The sequence below is a fragment of the Astyanax mexicanus genome, chromosome 14, assembly GCF_023375975.1.
Source record: "Astyanax mexicanus isolate ESR-SI-001 chromosome 14, AstMex3_surface, whole genome shotgun sequence".
In the NCBI taxonomy this organism is placed as follows: domain Eukaryota; kingdom Metazoa; phylum Chordata; class Actinopteri; order Characiformes; family Acestrorhamphidae; genus Astyanax; species Astyanax mexicanus.
In genome coordinates this window covers 44,870,739-44,886,933 of record NC_064421.1, presented here as the reverse complement: position 1 = coordinate 44,886,933, position 16,195 = coordinate 44,870,739, and the positions used below count along the sequence as shown (strand labels likewise).

The 16,195-nt window shown below is 37.2% G+C and overlaps 1 protein-coding gene across 3 annotated transcripts in view; it reads left to right on the top strand.

Moving 5' to 3' along the window:
- Window positions 1-15,056, top strand: part of ppp2r5ca (protein phosphatase 2, regulatory subunit B', gamma a) — a 36,358-nt gene extending 21,302 nt beyond the window's left edge. For 2 of the 3 annotated variants that reach the window (XM_049463666.1, XM_007258897.4), the window contains exons 4-14: window positions 486-578; window positions 667-797; window positions 1,371-1,430; window positions 1,561-1,669; window positions 3,234-3,287; window positions 3,419-3,589; window positions 4,495-4,622; window positions 6,058-6,159; window positions 6,247-6,319; window positions 8,509-8,625; window positions 10,052-15,056. In XM_049463666.1, the coding sequence (XP_049319623.1) occupies window positions 486-578; window positions 667-797; window positions 1,371-1,430; window positions 1,561-1,669; window positions 3,234-3,287; window positions 3,419-3,589; window positions 4,495-4,622; window positions 6,058-6,159; window positions 6,247-6,319; window positions 8,509-8,625; window positions 10,052-10,183 (1,170 nt within the window). In that variant the 3' untranslated portion in view covers window positions 10,184-15,056. The remainder of the gene's footprint in view (window positions 1-485; window positions 579-666; window positions 798-1,370; window positions 1,431-1,560; window positions 1,670-3,233; window positions 3,288-3,418; window positions 3,590-4,494; window positions 4,623-6,057; window positions 6,160-6,246; window positions 6,320-8,508; window positions 8,626-10,051) is intronic. The other variant, XM_007258899.4, reaches the window with a different exon arrangement.
- Window positions 15,057-16,195: the final 1,139 nt, after the last annotated feature.

The window sequence follows — 16,195 nt, the reverse complement described above, 5'->3', positions numbered from 1 at the left end:
CGAAAGGACAATTTAAACAAATAGAACATTTATGTAAAACAATAAAGGTTCCCTTACTGTATTAAATCTTTTTGCAACATAGTGACAGTGCCACAATAATGAATGGCTAATTTCTAGCATGGTTACCTAATCCTGAATTCATTTCTTAAATTTTTTGATACGATACAATATTTGGTAATTCAATAACGATGCCCAGACAGTACTTTTTTAAATAGCTTTTTCTTAATTCTAACAAAAAAAAAATTACAAATGCAATACCGTAATTATTCTCTCAAATATAGGGGTGGATGATATACCTTTAAAATAATCACATGATATTTTAAGGTATTTTCCAGACAACAATCTTGGTGATATGACAAAAAATTTAATTAAAAAAATATATTTTGTGTGAAAAAAATAGCTGTATACTTAAGTGGAATTCTGAAACAACTTGCTAAACAAACTTTTGAAAAGCTGCTCACTTTTCTCTCTCTTTTTTTTTTTAGCTTGTCTACGAGTTCTTCCTCAGATTTTTAGAATCTCCAGACTTTCAGCCAAATGTTGCGAAGAAATACATCGACCAGAAATTTGTGATGCAGGTAAAATATTGCCATAATTAAAATATTACAGTAAAAAATATTTAATTTCATGTTTAATTAATTGTTCTTTAATGTGTCTGATCCACAGCTTCTGGAGCTGTTTGATAGTGAAGACCCTCGAGAGAGAGACTTCCTGAAAACAACTCTGCATCGCATATATGGAAAGTTTCTGGGACTGAGGGCGTATATTAGGAAGCAAATCAACAACATATTTTACAGGTTAGTGTGCTGCTTTCGCTGCTTTGGCTGATGTGTGTGTATGTGTTTTATTTTATGGATTTTTTTTCATTTTTTATTTTAATGTGTACCATATTTTTTGCACTATAAGGTGCATCAGATTATAAGAGGCCCTATCGGTGTATGTCTATTTTCGTACATAAGAACACTTGATTATAAAGCGCAATATGTGACACTAGTAAGGAACAGGGGTGTCGCCATGTTTTCCTTCTAATTCAGCAGGTCTCACTGCTGGGTGGTGGTGGTGGGGTTGCTAAAGTAAACTAAGTTAAGTAAACTGATATTAGCTAGCAGTTCGTCCCACATAGCTTGTATTAATACGGTAAATATGCAGGCTGATGTACTCGCCTCTGAATGGCGAAAGAGCTAGCGCTTAGCGGGTAATGCTAATGCTGCTCCAGCAGTGGTAGCCAGGATTAGCAGCAGGCTACAGGCCGATAATTCTCATTTAGCACGGTTAGTGTCTCAGTACTGTTATCGGTTAGCGGCTAATGCTAATACTGCTCCAGTATCCTGTTTCAGCTTATTGTTACATATATGTATGTTTGTTCACAGGTTCATATATGAAACAGAGCACCACAATGGAATAGCTGAACTACTGGAAATTCTTGGAAGGTAACATATATTAATACACATATATAATAATAATGTTATGTTATAGTGTATCATTCATATTGTACAACTTTTTAAAGTTATTTTATTATTAAATCAATATTTATTTTATGTATTTCTTCTGCTTCAACAGTATAATCAATGGCTTTGCCTTACCGTTAAAAGAAGAGCACAAGATTTTTCTGCTGAAGGTTTTATTGCCTTTACACAAGGTCAAGTCACTTAGCGTTTACCACCCACAGGTGCGTATCTTCAAATCGAATTCAGATTAGATTTGTTTGTAATGCACTTTTTACAACTGATGTTGTAGCAAAGAAGCTTTTTAGTAATCTGGTAATAAGAGAAAGGATGAAGTAACACTAAAACAAAAATCAATAAACTACAGCTGGGCGATATATCGATTTTATCGATTAATTTTATGTTAGGACAGTGTGTTTTTATGAAAATCTTTTTTTTTTCTAAGTTTAAACTTCCGTTACCTACGCTCCCTTTGAGATCCTATAGTTTAGAGTGACAGCCCTCCTAGGCACTTGCCACACACACACACACACACACAGGAAAAAAAACTCTAAAAGGTTTCGGAAACCTATATATATTCTCAAATACTGTTAATTTAATAATACATATTACTCCAAAACAATTGATTTGAATCAGAGACTGTAAAAAAAGACAATGAAAATGAAGCCAAAATCTTCCTCCATGTTGGCGATCCGGAAACCCGAGTCTGTAGAGCGCAGTAGAGACCAGAGGAGGGAGAAAGACTGTGGAGAGACAGCCTACTCATTTAAATAACCCCGCCCCTGAGGGCTGCCTCGAGGTCACAGGCTGCAGAGCGGAGCGGAGATGACGGTCTGTTATTGGTCCCGCCCATAACCAGCTCTTTTACAATAACCACACCTTTTTAAATAGAGCTGAATAACGTTTTAAAAAACGAATTCTGTGGGGATATAAAAATTTAACAATATAAGCAGAGGTTACACTAGCTGCTGTATTTAAATAGTGGAGGTAGAATTAAAGTATATTAGAAAAAAACGTGATTGAAAGTTGTCTGTTTTGCCATTGAAACCTATGGGGATGGGTGGTGTTACACGGCTTTCTGCAGCCGAACAGCAGGGGGCGCCCGACCTGTGGTGGCTTCACTTTTGAGAGACGATGCTCTGTCCAGCTATACACAGTCTATGATTTGAATGTCTTGTGACTTAAAAACAAGGGTATTTTTATTAACAGTATTTATGAATTTGTGACAGAGTGACTTAATTAATTATTGATTAATCTCAATTCATTTTTATTTACAAAAATCTGAAGCATTAACGTTCAGAAATGTTTAATATTGTTTAATACTGAACTAGTGTCAATTAATAATTAGTTGACACATTACTTAACCAGTGTCCTTATTGTAAAGTGTTACCGGCTGCATGATATTGCTTTGAGGCAACAAATGAAAAATCCCTGTTTTAGGAGGTAAATGAAACAAATCAGCCAAAATATGTTTTAAAATTGCGTTGTTGCCTGAGGGAACAGCATAGAAGGTTAAAAACAAATCCAGTTTATTGTCATTCATATCACATGGGGTACATGAGGTGGAATGAAATTGTATTCTCATGGTGCAGTTACACCCAAAAGAGCAATTGTTAAAATAAAACAAATATTACGATAAATAAAATAGAATAATATAAAGTATAACAAAATGTCAAGATGTCAAGATGTTTTTTATTGTATTTAAGTGTAAATTTACTATAATTTAGTACAAATTTGTAGTTTGTAGTTGTTTTGATGACAGCCATCCTCTGCCTATTCTGTCTTTAGTTGGCGTACTGCGTGGTGCAATTCCTGGAGAAGGACAGCACGCTCACTGAGCCAGTAAGTCCTTTAACCTTGCATGCTCAGATTTTGGCCTAGTTAATGAAACAAGTGCCAAATTAACTGTTAATTAATTAATAGTATATTCTCTGTGTATAATTACCTTTAATTTTTCTTTATTATCTTGACAGGTAGTGATGGCCCTTCTGAAGTACTGGCCAAAGACTCACAGCCCAAAGGAGGTGATGTTCCTCAACGAGCTTGAGGAGATTCTGGACGTTATAGAACCATCTGAGTTTGTAAAAGTGATGGAACCTCTGTTCCGACAGCTGGCCAAGTGTGTCTCCAGCCCACACTTTCAGGTGACTTTCAGGAGTCCTAAATCATTCTTACATGGGTCAGGATTCAAGCAGATAGCAGTCATGTAGCAATGTAGTATTTTTCTCACTATAAAGTGCAATTAAAATCTTTAAATTTCAAAAATCAGCAGTGCGCCTTTTTATCTGGTGCTCCTTATGTATGAATTCTACCAGTCAGGTATTAAAAATCAGTAAAGCCACTCCTCTGAAGTACAGCGTCATACAGGAGTTTTAGTTTAGTTCTCGAGCACAAAGATTGAAGTAGCATTAGCATTAGCTGCTAACCGCTATCCCCCATTTCACCCAGAGGTGAATATTATCAGCCTGTAGCCTGCTGTTAACCCCCGCCAGCACTGCTGGAGCAGCATTAGCATTACCCACTAACCGCGTTAAAACTTTCGCCATTCAGAGGTTTATTGGTTGAGTTTATTAGATTGTAGCCTGCGCATTTACCGTGTTAAAACAGGCTACCGGTTAGCCGCTAATGCTAATGCTCCAGCCTTAGTGCTGGAGAAAATTGCGAATCTAAGCTTACTGTAAGTAAATGGGAGTGCTTTACTTACCCAAATAAACAGTTTTCAGGAGAGAAATCTGTGCAGATTAACACCTAGCTCTCGTTTAACTTTAACTTTAAAAGAAAGTCTTTTTTATTACAGTTTTGTGATAAAGCTTAGCTTAGCTTTACTTTATGGAGTTAGCTACTCCGCCCAACCCCCACCCAACAGGGAGACCTGCTGAATTAGAATGTTCTTGTAGTGTCTCTTAAAATGTGCCTTATAGTGTGAAAAATACAGTACTGAGAATTTATGATGTCCTGTCAGTTGTATTTTGATCAGTAATTTACATACACTTTTTTGGCTCTGTGTGAAGAAGATAAAATGAGATAATAAAGTGTTTCTCTGCTGCAGGTGGCAGAAAGAGCTCTGTACTACTGGAACAATGAGTACATAATGAGCCTCATCAGTGACAACGCTGCCAAAATCTTACCCATCATGTTCCCAGCACTGTACCGCAACTCAAAGACACACTGGAACAAGTAAGACATGCATCACAACCAACAAACACTAAGGGCACTATCTTACACCCTGCGTAGAGCGTTTTGTTGTATTCATTAATATTTTACACCCATCCAACAATGCCCCTGCATTGTTTAAATAGCAATGGAGATTCTGAATACATGTATAGAGATTGGCTTGGTGGTCTAGAAGTGTTCAGGTACATTTCTGGCATGTTGCAATCCTGGCAACGAATAAACACAGGTGTGCCACTGACTGAAAGAAACCTGGACAACAGTCATCAGTCAGATGTTCATTGCTATCTTGGTAACACAGGCACGCTGTGCCGTGTGAGATCAAATCAACACACAAACACACAAACATGCAGCAGTGCACAAATCCAACTTTTAAACTTTTACACAAACAATAAACAGAATACAGTATAAAATAAAATAGCTCTTCCTGTAAATAACCTGCTTGTTCACCTAGTGATGCCCCAATACCAGTAGGGGGAAGACTAGCACATGCCTCCTCCGATACATGTGAAGTGATGCAGCATTGCCGAATAGCATCACAGCGTGCTCTCTCAGGTCTCCGGCAGCTGATGGCAAGCTACATGAACAGGATTCAAACCAGTGAGCTCCTGATCAAAGTGGTAGCGCCTTGGTCCGCTGGACCACTTGGAGCCCCCTGCATAAAAATGCATTTATTGTGGTCATCTCCACCTCTGCAGCGCCCTCACAGGTTCCACTGTGCTATAGGCGAGGATTATATTTCTGTATACATTTTGTACACAGAACTCACAATATGCAACTCAGTCGGTCAATAATACCACATCATTGGTGAGGTCTAACCATCTGCGTCTCTCTGCTATCAAAGGCACTTCTCAGCTCAATCAGCTCTTTCATCTGCCCCACCCCTAAACCCATACATCACCCAGTGCCCCTCCCAAACTACTCCTCTCATGTTTTTGCTATTGTTAAATTTGAGTTGAGGGTGGAGTCTGCAAAAATCAGGGGATTAAGTAACCCTTTAAAGCTCCACTAGGTAGGATTGAGATTTTGTGTTTGTGGGCCCCCCCTACAGTTGCAGAGTGTAATAAATGTTTCATTAGAACTAAAGGTCGGAAAGCCGGTCGCAGTTCTCGCGAGCGTTGGTCGCGGCCGCCTCGGAAAACTTACAGAGTCTGGTTTGAGCTCAGAGGAGCTCCGGCACACGAGACACGAGTGCAACGCTATTCCTCCTATTACACCTCAATGCAGCGCTGCAGTGAGTTTCAAGCTGTAATTTTACTTCTTTAAAAAGATCAAAAATCAAGGAAATCCTACCTAGTGCTGCTTTAAGGGGAATGGAAAGTGTATTTAATGAATCCTAAAATTTTTTGGTTAGCCAAGTAAAGTAAAATGAAATGATTTTAACAAACACAAACAAACAAACGTTTTGAAATAAACTGTTTCTACCCCCTGTCCTGTACAGGACCATCCACGGCTTGATCTACAATGCATTAAAACTTTTTATGGAGATGAACCAGAAGCTCTTTGATGACTGCACACAGCAATTCAGAGCTGAGAAAAATAAGTAAGTGTAGTCTGGCAGTACAATAGAGATTAAATTATTTTTTATTATTTATTTTTATAAAAAATTGTTTTGTTTTTTTTATTACAGAGAAAGAGCGAAGTTAAAAGAGCGGGAAGAGGCCTGGATAAAGATCGAGAATCTTGCCAAATCAAACCCACAGGTGAGACTCCTGTTTTATTTTTCTTTAGAGTATGTCACTCTGAATAGGAACTTAACAAAAAGAATAATTATACAATTTGATTGTTCACTATGAGTGAATAAGTGCTGTATGGATACAATATATACAATACAGTAACAGTCTAAAGTTTAGACACATTTAATGTTTTTATTTACATTGTAAATGAATACTGAAGTCATCCAGACTGTGAAGGAGCACATAAGGAATCATGTAGTAACTTAAAAGTGTTAAACAAACCAAAATACTGTTTATGCTGTTAATTTGCGATTTCTCAGGCTGGAAACTCTGATAAACTTATCCTGTGTAGCAGAGGTGACTCTTGGTCAGCCTTTCCTGCAGCAGCCCTGATGAGAGCCAGTTTCACCATAACTCTTCTGATGGTCTTTGCGACTCCACTTAAAGATACTTTCAAAATTTTCCATATTAACTGATCTTCATTTCTTAAAGTATATTTTTTTGTCTTTACTTAGTTTTTGTCAAAATACAGATTAGAACATTACTCAAATATTCTCTATTCACTGTATACCTGTAACTCTACCTCTTCACTACTTTACTTTAACTGATGCTCTCAAACACTTTATTAAGAGACAAGAAATTCAAGTAATTAACTCTTGATGAGTTCAGCACAGCTGTTAACTGAAAGCCTGAATTCCAGGTGACTCTACCTCATAAAGCTGACTGAGAAAATCTCGCCAAGATGTGCAAAACTGTCTAATCTAAGCAAGAACCTAAAAAATAACACTTTTTTTGTTCACTAAGTAATTTTATGTTTTTCTGCATAATTTTCTTCATAATTACTTTAGTAATAATCTACAGTGCGGTACTTTTAATTATAATATATATATATATATATATATATATAATTTAAGGCGTATTCTAACTTTTGACTGGTACTTATCCAAACATCTGAGAATACATTGGAAATCATTTTAATTTCAATCTGGAAAAAACTATAAAGAATCTAATTAAATGTATAAATATTGAAGACAATTTAAAACGTAAGTACAATTCATATTCTGCAGTTCCAGTAACTACGGTATCAGAATGTCAAGAATGCATCTTGAGCAGATTGTACAGATGATCCTGAGTATTTTTCTGTAAGTTTTGTCTGTTGTGCACTTTTGTGTGCTGTGAGGAATCTAATGATACTTTGATTAATCCTGTTTTTGAAGAAGCTTGAGGTTATTAATGCCTCCATCATTCCAGAGGTTGTAGTTGTTTGTTTTAGTTTTGTCTCTCCACTAAAGCTAGGTGTTTTTTAAGGACATTTACACTAATAATATATTTCACTAACAAACAACCTAACAGAATTAAACCACAATTTTAACCAATTCCCTTTATACATATATCTCATTTCTTAAACTTCTTAAACTGATTCATTACTTTTCTTTAATTAATCTTTATTTGGGATGCACTGAAGATTTAGCAACAGAAATGATTTGGTTTGTTCCGTTTAGTTCTCCAGCACCAGGGCTGGAGCAGTATTAGCATTAGTCAATAACTGCGCTAAGCGCTAGCTCTTTAGCTGTTTAGAGGCGAGTATATTGGCCTGTAGTCTGTGTGTTTACTGTGTTAAAACGAGCTATGTGGGAGGAAATGCTAGTTGATAGTTACCTGGCTGATAGTTACCTGAACACTCCGGATTCCTCAGTGTAGCGCTGTCGGGCGGCGGTTAGCTGCTAATGCTAATGCTGCTGCATCCAGCCTTAGTGGAAATCTGGAAATCTAAGCTTAGTGGAAATAAAAAGAAGCGCTTTACTCACCCAAACAAGTAAACTTGTTTTCAGTAGAGGAATCCGTGTAAATTATTATCCAGCGCTCTTTTGACTTTAAAGAATTTTTTTTAAGAGTTTTGTTTACTTAGCTTAGCTAAGCTTAGCTACTTAGCTTAGCTTTACTTAACTTAGTTACCCACCTCACTGCTCCCTTCTAGTGCCACATAACGCGCCTTATAATCCAGTACGTCTTGTGGATGAAAATAGACCAAAAAACATATGTTTATTGATAGTGCGCCTTACTGATTTAAAAGTGGCAAATTTCAGCCAGAAAAAAAAAATAATTTCAGTGCATCCCTAATCTTTATCCATCTTCTACTTTACCTGAAACTCACCCTCTTTTTTAATTTTCATTTTACTGTTTTCTTTTTCTTCTTCTCTTTTGTTTTGCACTAGTTCCTTATGTATGTTGATTCGTCTGGCCTAAATAGCCCTGTAGAAATGGAGACTGATGGGCTATTGATAGAAGATATTCAGAGGTTAAAAAAGACTGTAGAGGAGAGAGCCATTCAGGTAACTGTGGGTTTTGTCTATCGATGAATATAGTTCAGAATGGCCATGTTTAGCACAGTAGTCCATATGGAAGTGCTGTAATGTCTATATAGTGTTTAAGAATGGCTGAACTCACTGGTCTTTCCATTGTTGGGTCTGATATCTCCAGACAAATCACTGAAGTAAGATTATTAGAATATGGTAAATCAAGAAGATGATCTGATGAAATGATCTCATTGGAGAAACCAGGCCCTGTGAATCATTGATAAGAAAACGTATGTGAACCCTTTGGGATTACTTGCATTTCTGCACAAATTGGTGATTAAATGTGTTCTGATCTTCATCTAGGTCAGAACAATAGACAAACTCAGTCTGCTTAAACTAATACCACACATATAAATATATGTTTGCTTGGTTTTATTGAGCACAATATGTTAATATTCACAGTGAGAAGGGAAAAAGTATGTGAATCTTTGGATTTAATAACTGGGTAACCCTCTTTTGGCAGCAAAAACCTCAACCAAACGTTTCCTGTAGTTGCAGATCAGACCTGCACAACGGTCAGGAGAAATGTTTAGATCAGCAATTTTCTTGGGATATCTGGTGGTTGTTAAATGTTTTTCTTGTTGTAGATTTGTCAACAAAAATATTAGCATGTGCCAGAGATTTCTGTAAGTTTTCTGTAAGATTTCTGTTTAGCTGACACTTTAGGATTCTTCCTCACCTCATTGATCATTCTGCGCTGTGCTCTTGCAGTCACCTTTACAGGACAACCACACCTTGGGAGAGTAGCAGCAGTGCTGAACTTTCTCAATTTGTAGTTCGTCTAGTCTGACCGTGGACACATAAACATCAAAGCTTTTAGATGTTCGACTTTTGTAACCCTTTCCAGCTTCATGCAGCTCAACAATTCTTGAATGTAGGTCTTCTGAGAGCTTGATCTTTTATGTGAGGCATGATTCACATCAAGCAATCAAGCTTCTTAAGAACAGCAAACTCAAAACTGGTGTGTTGTTTTTTATAGGGCAGGGCAGCTTTACTAACACATCCAATCTCCCAATCTCATCACATCCTGCCTCCAGTAATTAGTCTAGGGGTTCACATACTTTTTTCCACCCTGCACTGTGAATGTTAACATGTTGTTTTCAATAAAACCATGCAAACATATCATTTTTGTGTGGTATTAGTTTAAGCAGACTGTGTGTTTGTCTATTGGTGTGATTTTAAAAAATCAGAACACATTTAATGTCCAATTTACGCAGAAATCCAAGTATAATACCAAAGGGTTCACATGCTTATATACTTTTTCTTGCAACTGTATTGATATTTGACAGTGCAGACACTTAAGACAAAACCAGACTTTCGATGAATCCCACTAAAATTTGGTGTTGGCGTGTGTCGGTTTGTTTAAAAAGTAATTTTAACATAATTAGTTTTTTTTTTACAGATGCATAGGGAACCGCGTAAGGACCGGCCGCTGGTAAGGCGCAAGTCGGACTTGCCTCAGGACATGTACACCACGAAAGCCTTGGAGTCGCACCGTCGGGCTGAAGACATGATCAACCATGACGGCCACTAGCTTCATCTTTCCTCTTCTACATCCTCTTAGTTCATTTCTAAACTGAGTTCATCTGACAAACACAGAGCATAAAGCCTTACTGACAGCGTGTTCTCTCCGCCCCTCGACCCTCCACTGAAAGCGTGAATTGCTCAGGTTTTGATCTGAGAGGTATGGGTCCGTCACAGAGGTTTCCTGCCTGTCCCTCTCCATGATTTTTTTTTTTTTTTCTTTTTTTTTTTCTTTTTTCTTGCTGTACTTTGGTGTTCAAGCCTGTGTGTTGGTCGGTCCATTCCATCCTGTCTGTGCCACTTCTGTCTGCAGCTCATGGCAGAATTAGATTTTTATTTTAATTTTATTTTTGGTCAACTGGTACGCCCAGGGGTGAGGAGGGATGTGTGGAGGGTAGTTTGACACTACCTACCTAAGGGTTTTCCATTCTATTGACCATTGCCAGTGCCAAGATGATCACATAGGAGAGCTTCTTCATTTACCTTCATTTATCTCTGCTGTCTTGAGTGCATTTTCGTGCCATAAGAAACTCTTTATCATTTAATTAACCACAGGTGTCTTTTTTTTTTTTAATAACAGACTTCTTATTGCAATTTTAACCACACTGAGTGGTATATTAATGGTTTAAACAATGGTACCATTTTAAACAGATCATTCTTCTAGATCAAGATTCTAGAAACAAATACAACCCCATTTCTAATTTGTTTGGGACATTGTGTAAAACTTAAATTAAAACAGATTACGATGATTTGCAAATGCTTTTTTTTTAAACCTGTTTTTAATTGAGTACACTGCACAGACAAGATAAGATATTTAATGTTCAAATTGGATAATTGGATGAACACAAATATTCACTCTTTTTGAATTTAATGCCTGCAACACACTTTTTTTATTTTATTACTAATTTTTATCCCATTTTCCCCCCAGTTTGCAAGGCCAATTACCCAACCCACTCATTAGGACTGCCCTTATCACTAGTGATGCCCCCCAACATCAGAAGAGTGATACATGTGAAGTCAGACTCCGCCTCTTTTTGAACTGCTGCTGATTTAGCATTGCCGAGTAGCATCACAGCGCTAACACTCCGAGGAAAACGCAGCGACTCGGTTCTGATACATCAGCTCACAGACGCAGCCCTGTGCTGATCCACATCACCCTTTGGAGTGATGTGGGGAAATTGTCCTCTCTCAGGCCTCTGGCAGCTGATGGCAAGCTACATGAACGGGATTCGAACCGCCGACCTCCCGTTCATAATGGCAGCGCATTAGACTGCTGGGTCACTTGGCGGCCTTCAAACAGGTGTTTTTTGAGCATTTCTCAAGTTTCCCAGTCTTTTGTTGCCCCTGTCCACACTTCTTTGGAATGTGTTCAAGGGATTCAAGGATTCAAGGAGATTTTATTGTCATTCACATCACATGTGGTACATGAGGCGGAACGAAATCGTGATCTCACGGTCCAGTTTACACCCGAGAGCTGTTGTTAAAATAGATAAATATAGATAAAATAAAAGAAAAAGAACACAATAAAATAGAATAGAATAAAATAGATATCAAGATAAATACACAAAAATAGGGAGAGTAGGCAGGTAGCAGCAACATGAAGTCCAGAGTGCAAAGTTGCTGTAGCAGCATGATGGTGTAAATGAAGAGCAGTGATAAGATAAGTGTCTCAGTGCTGTTGCAACATCAAATTCAAAATGAGTGACTATTTGCACAAATCATTTAAGTTTATCAGCTTGAACCAGAGACTGTAAAAAAGATGGACGCCGCGTCGCTGTTCCCATTCATTTAATGAAAATGAAGCCAAAATCTTCTGCCATGTTGGCGATCCTGAAACCCGAGTCTCTAGAGCGCAGTAGAGACCAGAGGAGGCAGAAAGACTGTGGAGAGAGACAGCCTTCTCATTTAAATAACCCCGCCCCTGAGGGCTGCCTCCACAGAGCTCATACAGTCTATGGTCCCACCCATACAGTCATTGGTCCCACCCTGGCTAGGTGTAACCCAGTCCTTTTACAATAGCCACACCTTTTAGAATAGAGCTGAATAACATTTTAAAAAACAAATTATGTGGGGATATAAAAATTTAACAATATCAGCAGAGGTTACACTAGCTGCTACATTTCAGTAATGGAGGTAGAAATACAGTATATTGGAAAAAAACATGACCTACGGGGATGGGTGCGGTTGCACAGCTTTCTGCAACCAAACAGCAGAGGGCGCCCGACCTGGGGTAGATTCACCTTTGAGAGACGATGCCCTGTCCAGATATACACAGTCTATGGTTTGAACATTTAAATATCTTGTCTACTTAGCGTATTCAATTAAATATAAGTTGAAAAGGGTTTGCAAATCATCGTATTCTGTTTTTATTTATGTTTTACACAACACTTCAACTTTTTCAGAATTAGGGTTTTAAGAGCTAAAACCTTGGAGCTTAACAAACATGCATTTTGTAAGAAAATTGGCTTTAATTCAAATGAAAGAAGCAATTCTGTGGTTTTAGTTTGTGATTAGTTGACGCATTTAGCTGTCTGTCTGCCCAGCTGGGATTTTTTTTTTTCACTTCCATGGTTTTATCTATATAACAGAGTTGCTTTTTGCTGTACATTCCTGAATATATATATTCTGCACCTTAATTTTAAAGAGCACATCCCAAAATGCCATGACTTGGTACTTGTCTGTCTTTTACCGAGCTAGCTGGCAGTACCACAAACGAACTGCCAGAGGAAGTGAGTCGAACGGGCAAAGCGCGACTTAAGAAACCAACCTAACCTGGGCCCAAAAGTGTAGTAGCATTTTAACTGTTACATAGTGCTTTCTAAGCAACGATATTTCTCATTATTTTTGTGCTGCATTTGCAGAGAATTACAAAACTCGAGATTTCTTAAAGGCTACTTCATGGTAATCAGCTCAAAAAGGCTTGAAAATGCCAAATTCTAATACTGGGGGCCCTATTTTAGCAATTTTAGGGCGTCAGTGTGTCTTTGCTATCATAACGTCAGGAAAAGTACACTTTGCGCGACTCAACATGAGCAAAAGGCATGTGTTAATTCTCTTGATTAATCATGGGTGTGTTTTGGGCATAACGTGATAATAATTTCACTTTCCATTCCCTTTAAGAGCCAGGTACTCTGACAGACTTTGGCGGATTGGTATTTTAACGGCGCAGCAGATCAAACTGACCTGCGTGTTCATGCTGTAAAGGTGCGTGAGCAGGTCATTTAAAGGAACAGCAATGTTATTTTATTCTGTATTATGTTTATTGTTAATGTAAAAGTTGTTAGCTTAGACAAGATAGAAATGGACACCTGAATGTCGACAGCTGTCAGGGTTTAAATCAGTCAGTGGCGCACCTGTGTTTTCTGCTGCGAAAAGATACAAACATGTGGCCAGAAATGTACTTGACCACTCCTTACTATTTTAACGGTGTGGGCACAAGGTGTAAAAATATACTGTTGAAGGGGTGTAAGATAGCAATCAACATTATGACACACGCCTTGCGCAGAGTGTACAATAGGGCCCCTGGTCATGCATGTTTTAGTACTTTAAGTATCTTTTTACATCTTTAAGTTTATACGTTCGTAATGTTTTGCTCTATGTTCGGAACCATAAGGACTGTTACCTGCATCAATACATTTAAAACATAAAACATACAAAACATCCGAGTGCCTTTAGGACTGGTGTGAGGAGGATGTGTGATTTATAGATTTGAAGACAGGGAGTGATAACTGCAAATGAATGAATGACTGACTGCTGTTGTGCAACTTGGATGAACATACTGTTCATACATTCTTCTGCATATGTTAACATATATATAACATATACTCACGGACATTCACGGAGAAACACACACCAGGGCGAGGCTGACGCATTGATTGTTCCTTTGTTTCGGATTCTCTTTTAGAGGCGAATGAATTCCTGTTGTTTTGTACATTTTATTCAGCTACCTAGAAAGCACTTCCTGAAAACTTGAAAGCTGTTTGTGTGTGTGTGTTTGTGTGAGTGTGTGTGTGTGTATGTATGTATATAGTTAGTTACGAGACATGTGACCATAGCATGCTTATAATGCGTATATTGGGGCAGTCGTTTTATTTTCTTATGTAGAGGTGTCTTTTCTGTACCATTGTTTAAACTTCTACTCGTCTTTGCTCCAAGCTTTCTAACAATAATTACTTGAGCACTGTAGATATAATAAAATCTAATCTAATATAATATAAAATTGCCCTAAAAACACAACAAACACACAGCAACCAACACACAGTTTTCTGCTGAGGATTAAAGATGTCAGTTCATGTTTTGTTACTCTTGTGCTTTATTGTGTGTTGATGTTAATCCACAAATAGACTTTATGTATGAAAAAGAACAGATAATAATATTTGTTTTATTTATCTCTACTACTCTACCTTCTGTTTACTGTACTATTACAATTACAAAACACCTAGCTTTACTTAAGCTTCCCAAAATATTATTATTATTTTAACATGGTAAGTGTCCTTTTCATATATGACCTGTACTGTACTACTTCATTTAATATTGTACATATATTTCCTTAATTTTATTTTTCTGTTGTATTATATATCTAGATTTATTTGTAAAAAAAAAGAAAGAAAAAGAAAAGTAGTCATATGTACAGAATAATAATAATTAAAAAAAAGTCTGCAGAACATTGGAATGTGGCACAAACTTTATTCTCTGTTTTTGACTTTCAGCATCAGGTCATATTTTCTATCTGTTTGTATCTCCAAAAAGTTTGTTGAACAATTCTGATACCTGCAACAAACGTTTATTTGATTGCCATTAATTGTGAGCCTTTACCCAATGTAAGTGGTGTACATCTATATAGAATGAATAAAGAGTCTATGGTGAGTTATATTTTCATCTGATGACGAGTTGTTTCATGGTTTCTTTTGTTACTGTGTACAAAGTGTACAAAATACACACAGTCTAGGGGGTGGGGGGAAATTTTAGTTCTTAGATGCATTTCAACTCAGACATGGACACTTCTGAATCAATTTACAAGTGACAAAAATCAATTATTAAACAAATAATTCTTATTACAGGCATTGGACAATGAAACTGAAACACCTGTCATTTTAGTGTGGGAGGTTTCATGGCTAAATCGGAGCAGCCTGGTTGTAATGTCAGCATGCCACCAAGAAGGACCAACCACATCCAACAGGATTAACTGTGGACGCTGTAAGAGGAAGCTGTCTGAAAGGGATGTTCGGGTGCTAACCCGGATTGTATCCAAAAAACATAAAACCACGGCTGATCAAATCACGCAGAATTCAATGTGCACCTCAACTCTCCTGTTTCAATACATTTTCACGGCACTGTATAAAACATTATGATTCCTATTAAAACATTATAATGACCTAATCTTTCCTTGTAGCGGGATTAAATATTTGGGCTGAAGCTTGCCTAACCACGATCCTAACAACATTAATCTTAGACTTTTAAATTAATCATTTGATTAATTGGACTAACTGCTTTACTATGGATCATTAAAGATACTTCACTTTAAACGTAAAAGTACAGTGTAGTCATGCAATGAGTACAGTATAGTGGTGGTTACAACTAAATTACATCTGTTTCTTGGTGCACTTTTTAAATCATTATTTTAAACCTTAAAATAAATTTAAAATGAAATGAACAGTAAGCTTGTAATGGGCAAATCTATACCTCAGACCAATCCCATGTAATTTGTTGCACATCCATGTAAGGTATCCAGCATACAGACATACATACATACATGCATGTGTCAAAATGTTTAAGAACACCCTTACTTTTAAAAGGCACTGATTTTTTTCTTTTTGAATTGCACTGAATGCAATCAAACTCTCGATTCAGTGACCATAACATAAGCAGGACAACCTCTTCAAAAAAAAAAAAAAAAAAAAAAAAAAAAATATATATATATATATATATATATATATATATATATGGATGAGCAGGTGTTTATTACTTTTGTCTTTATCTCTTTTTCTGCACTGACACTTGTTCAACACTAGAGGGAGCTGTA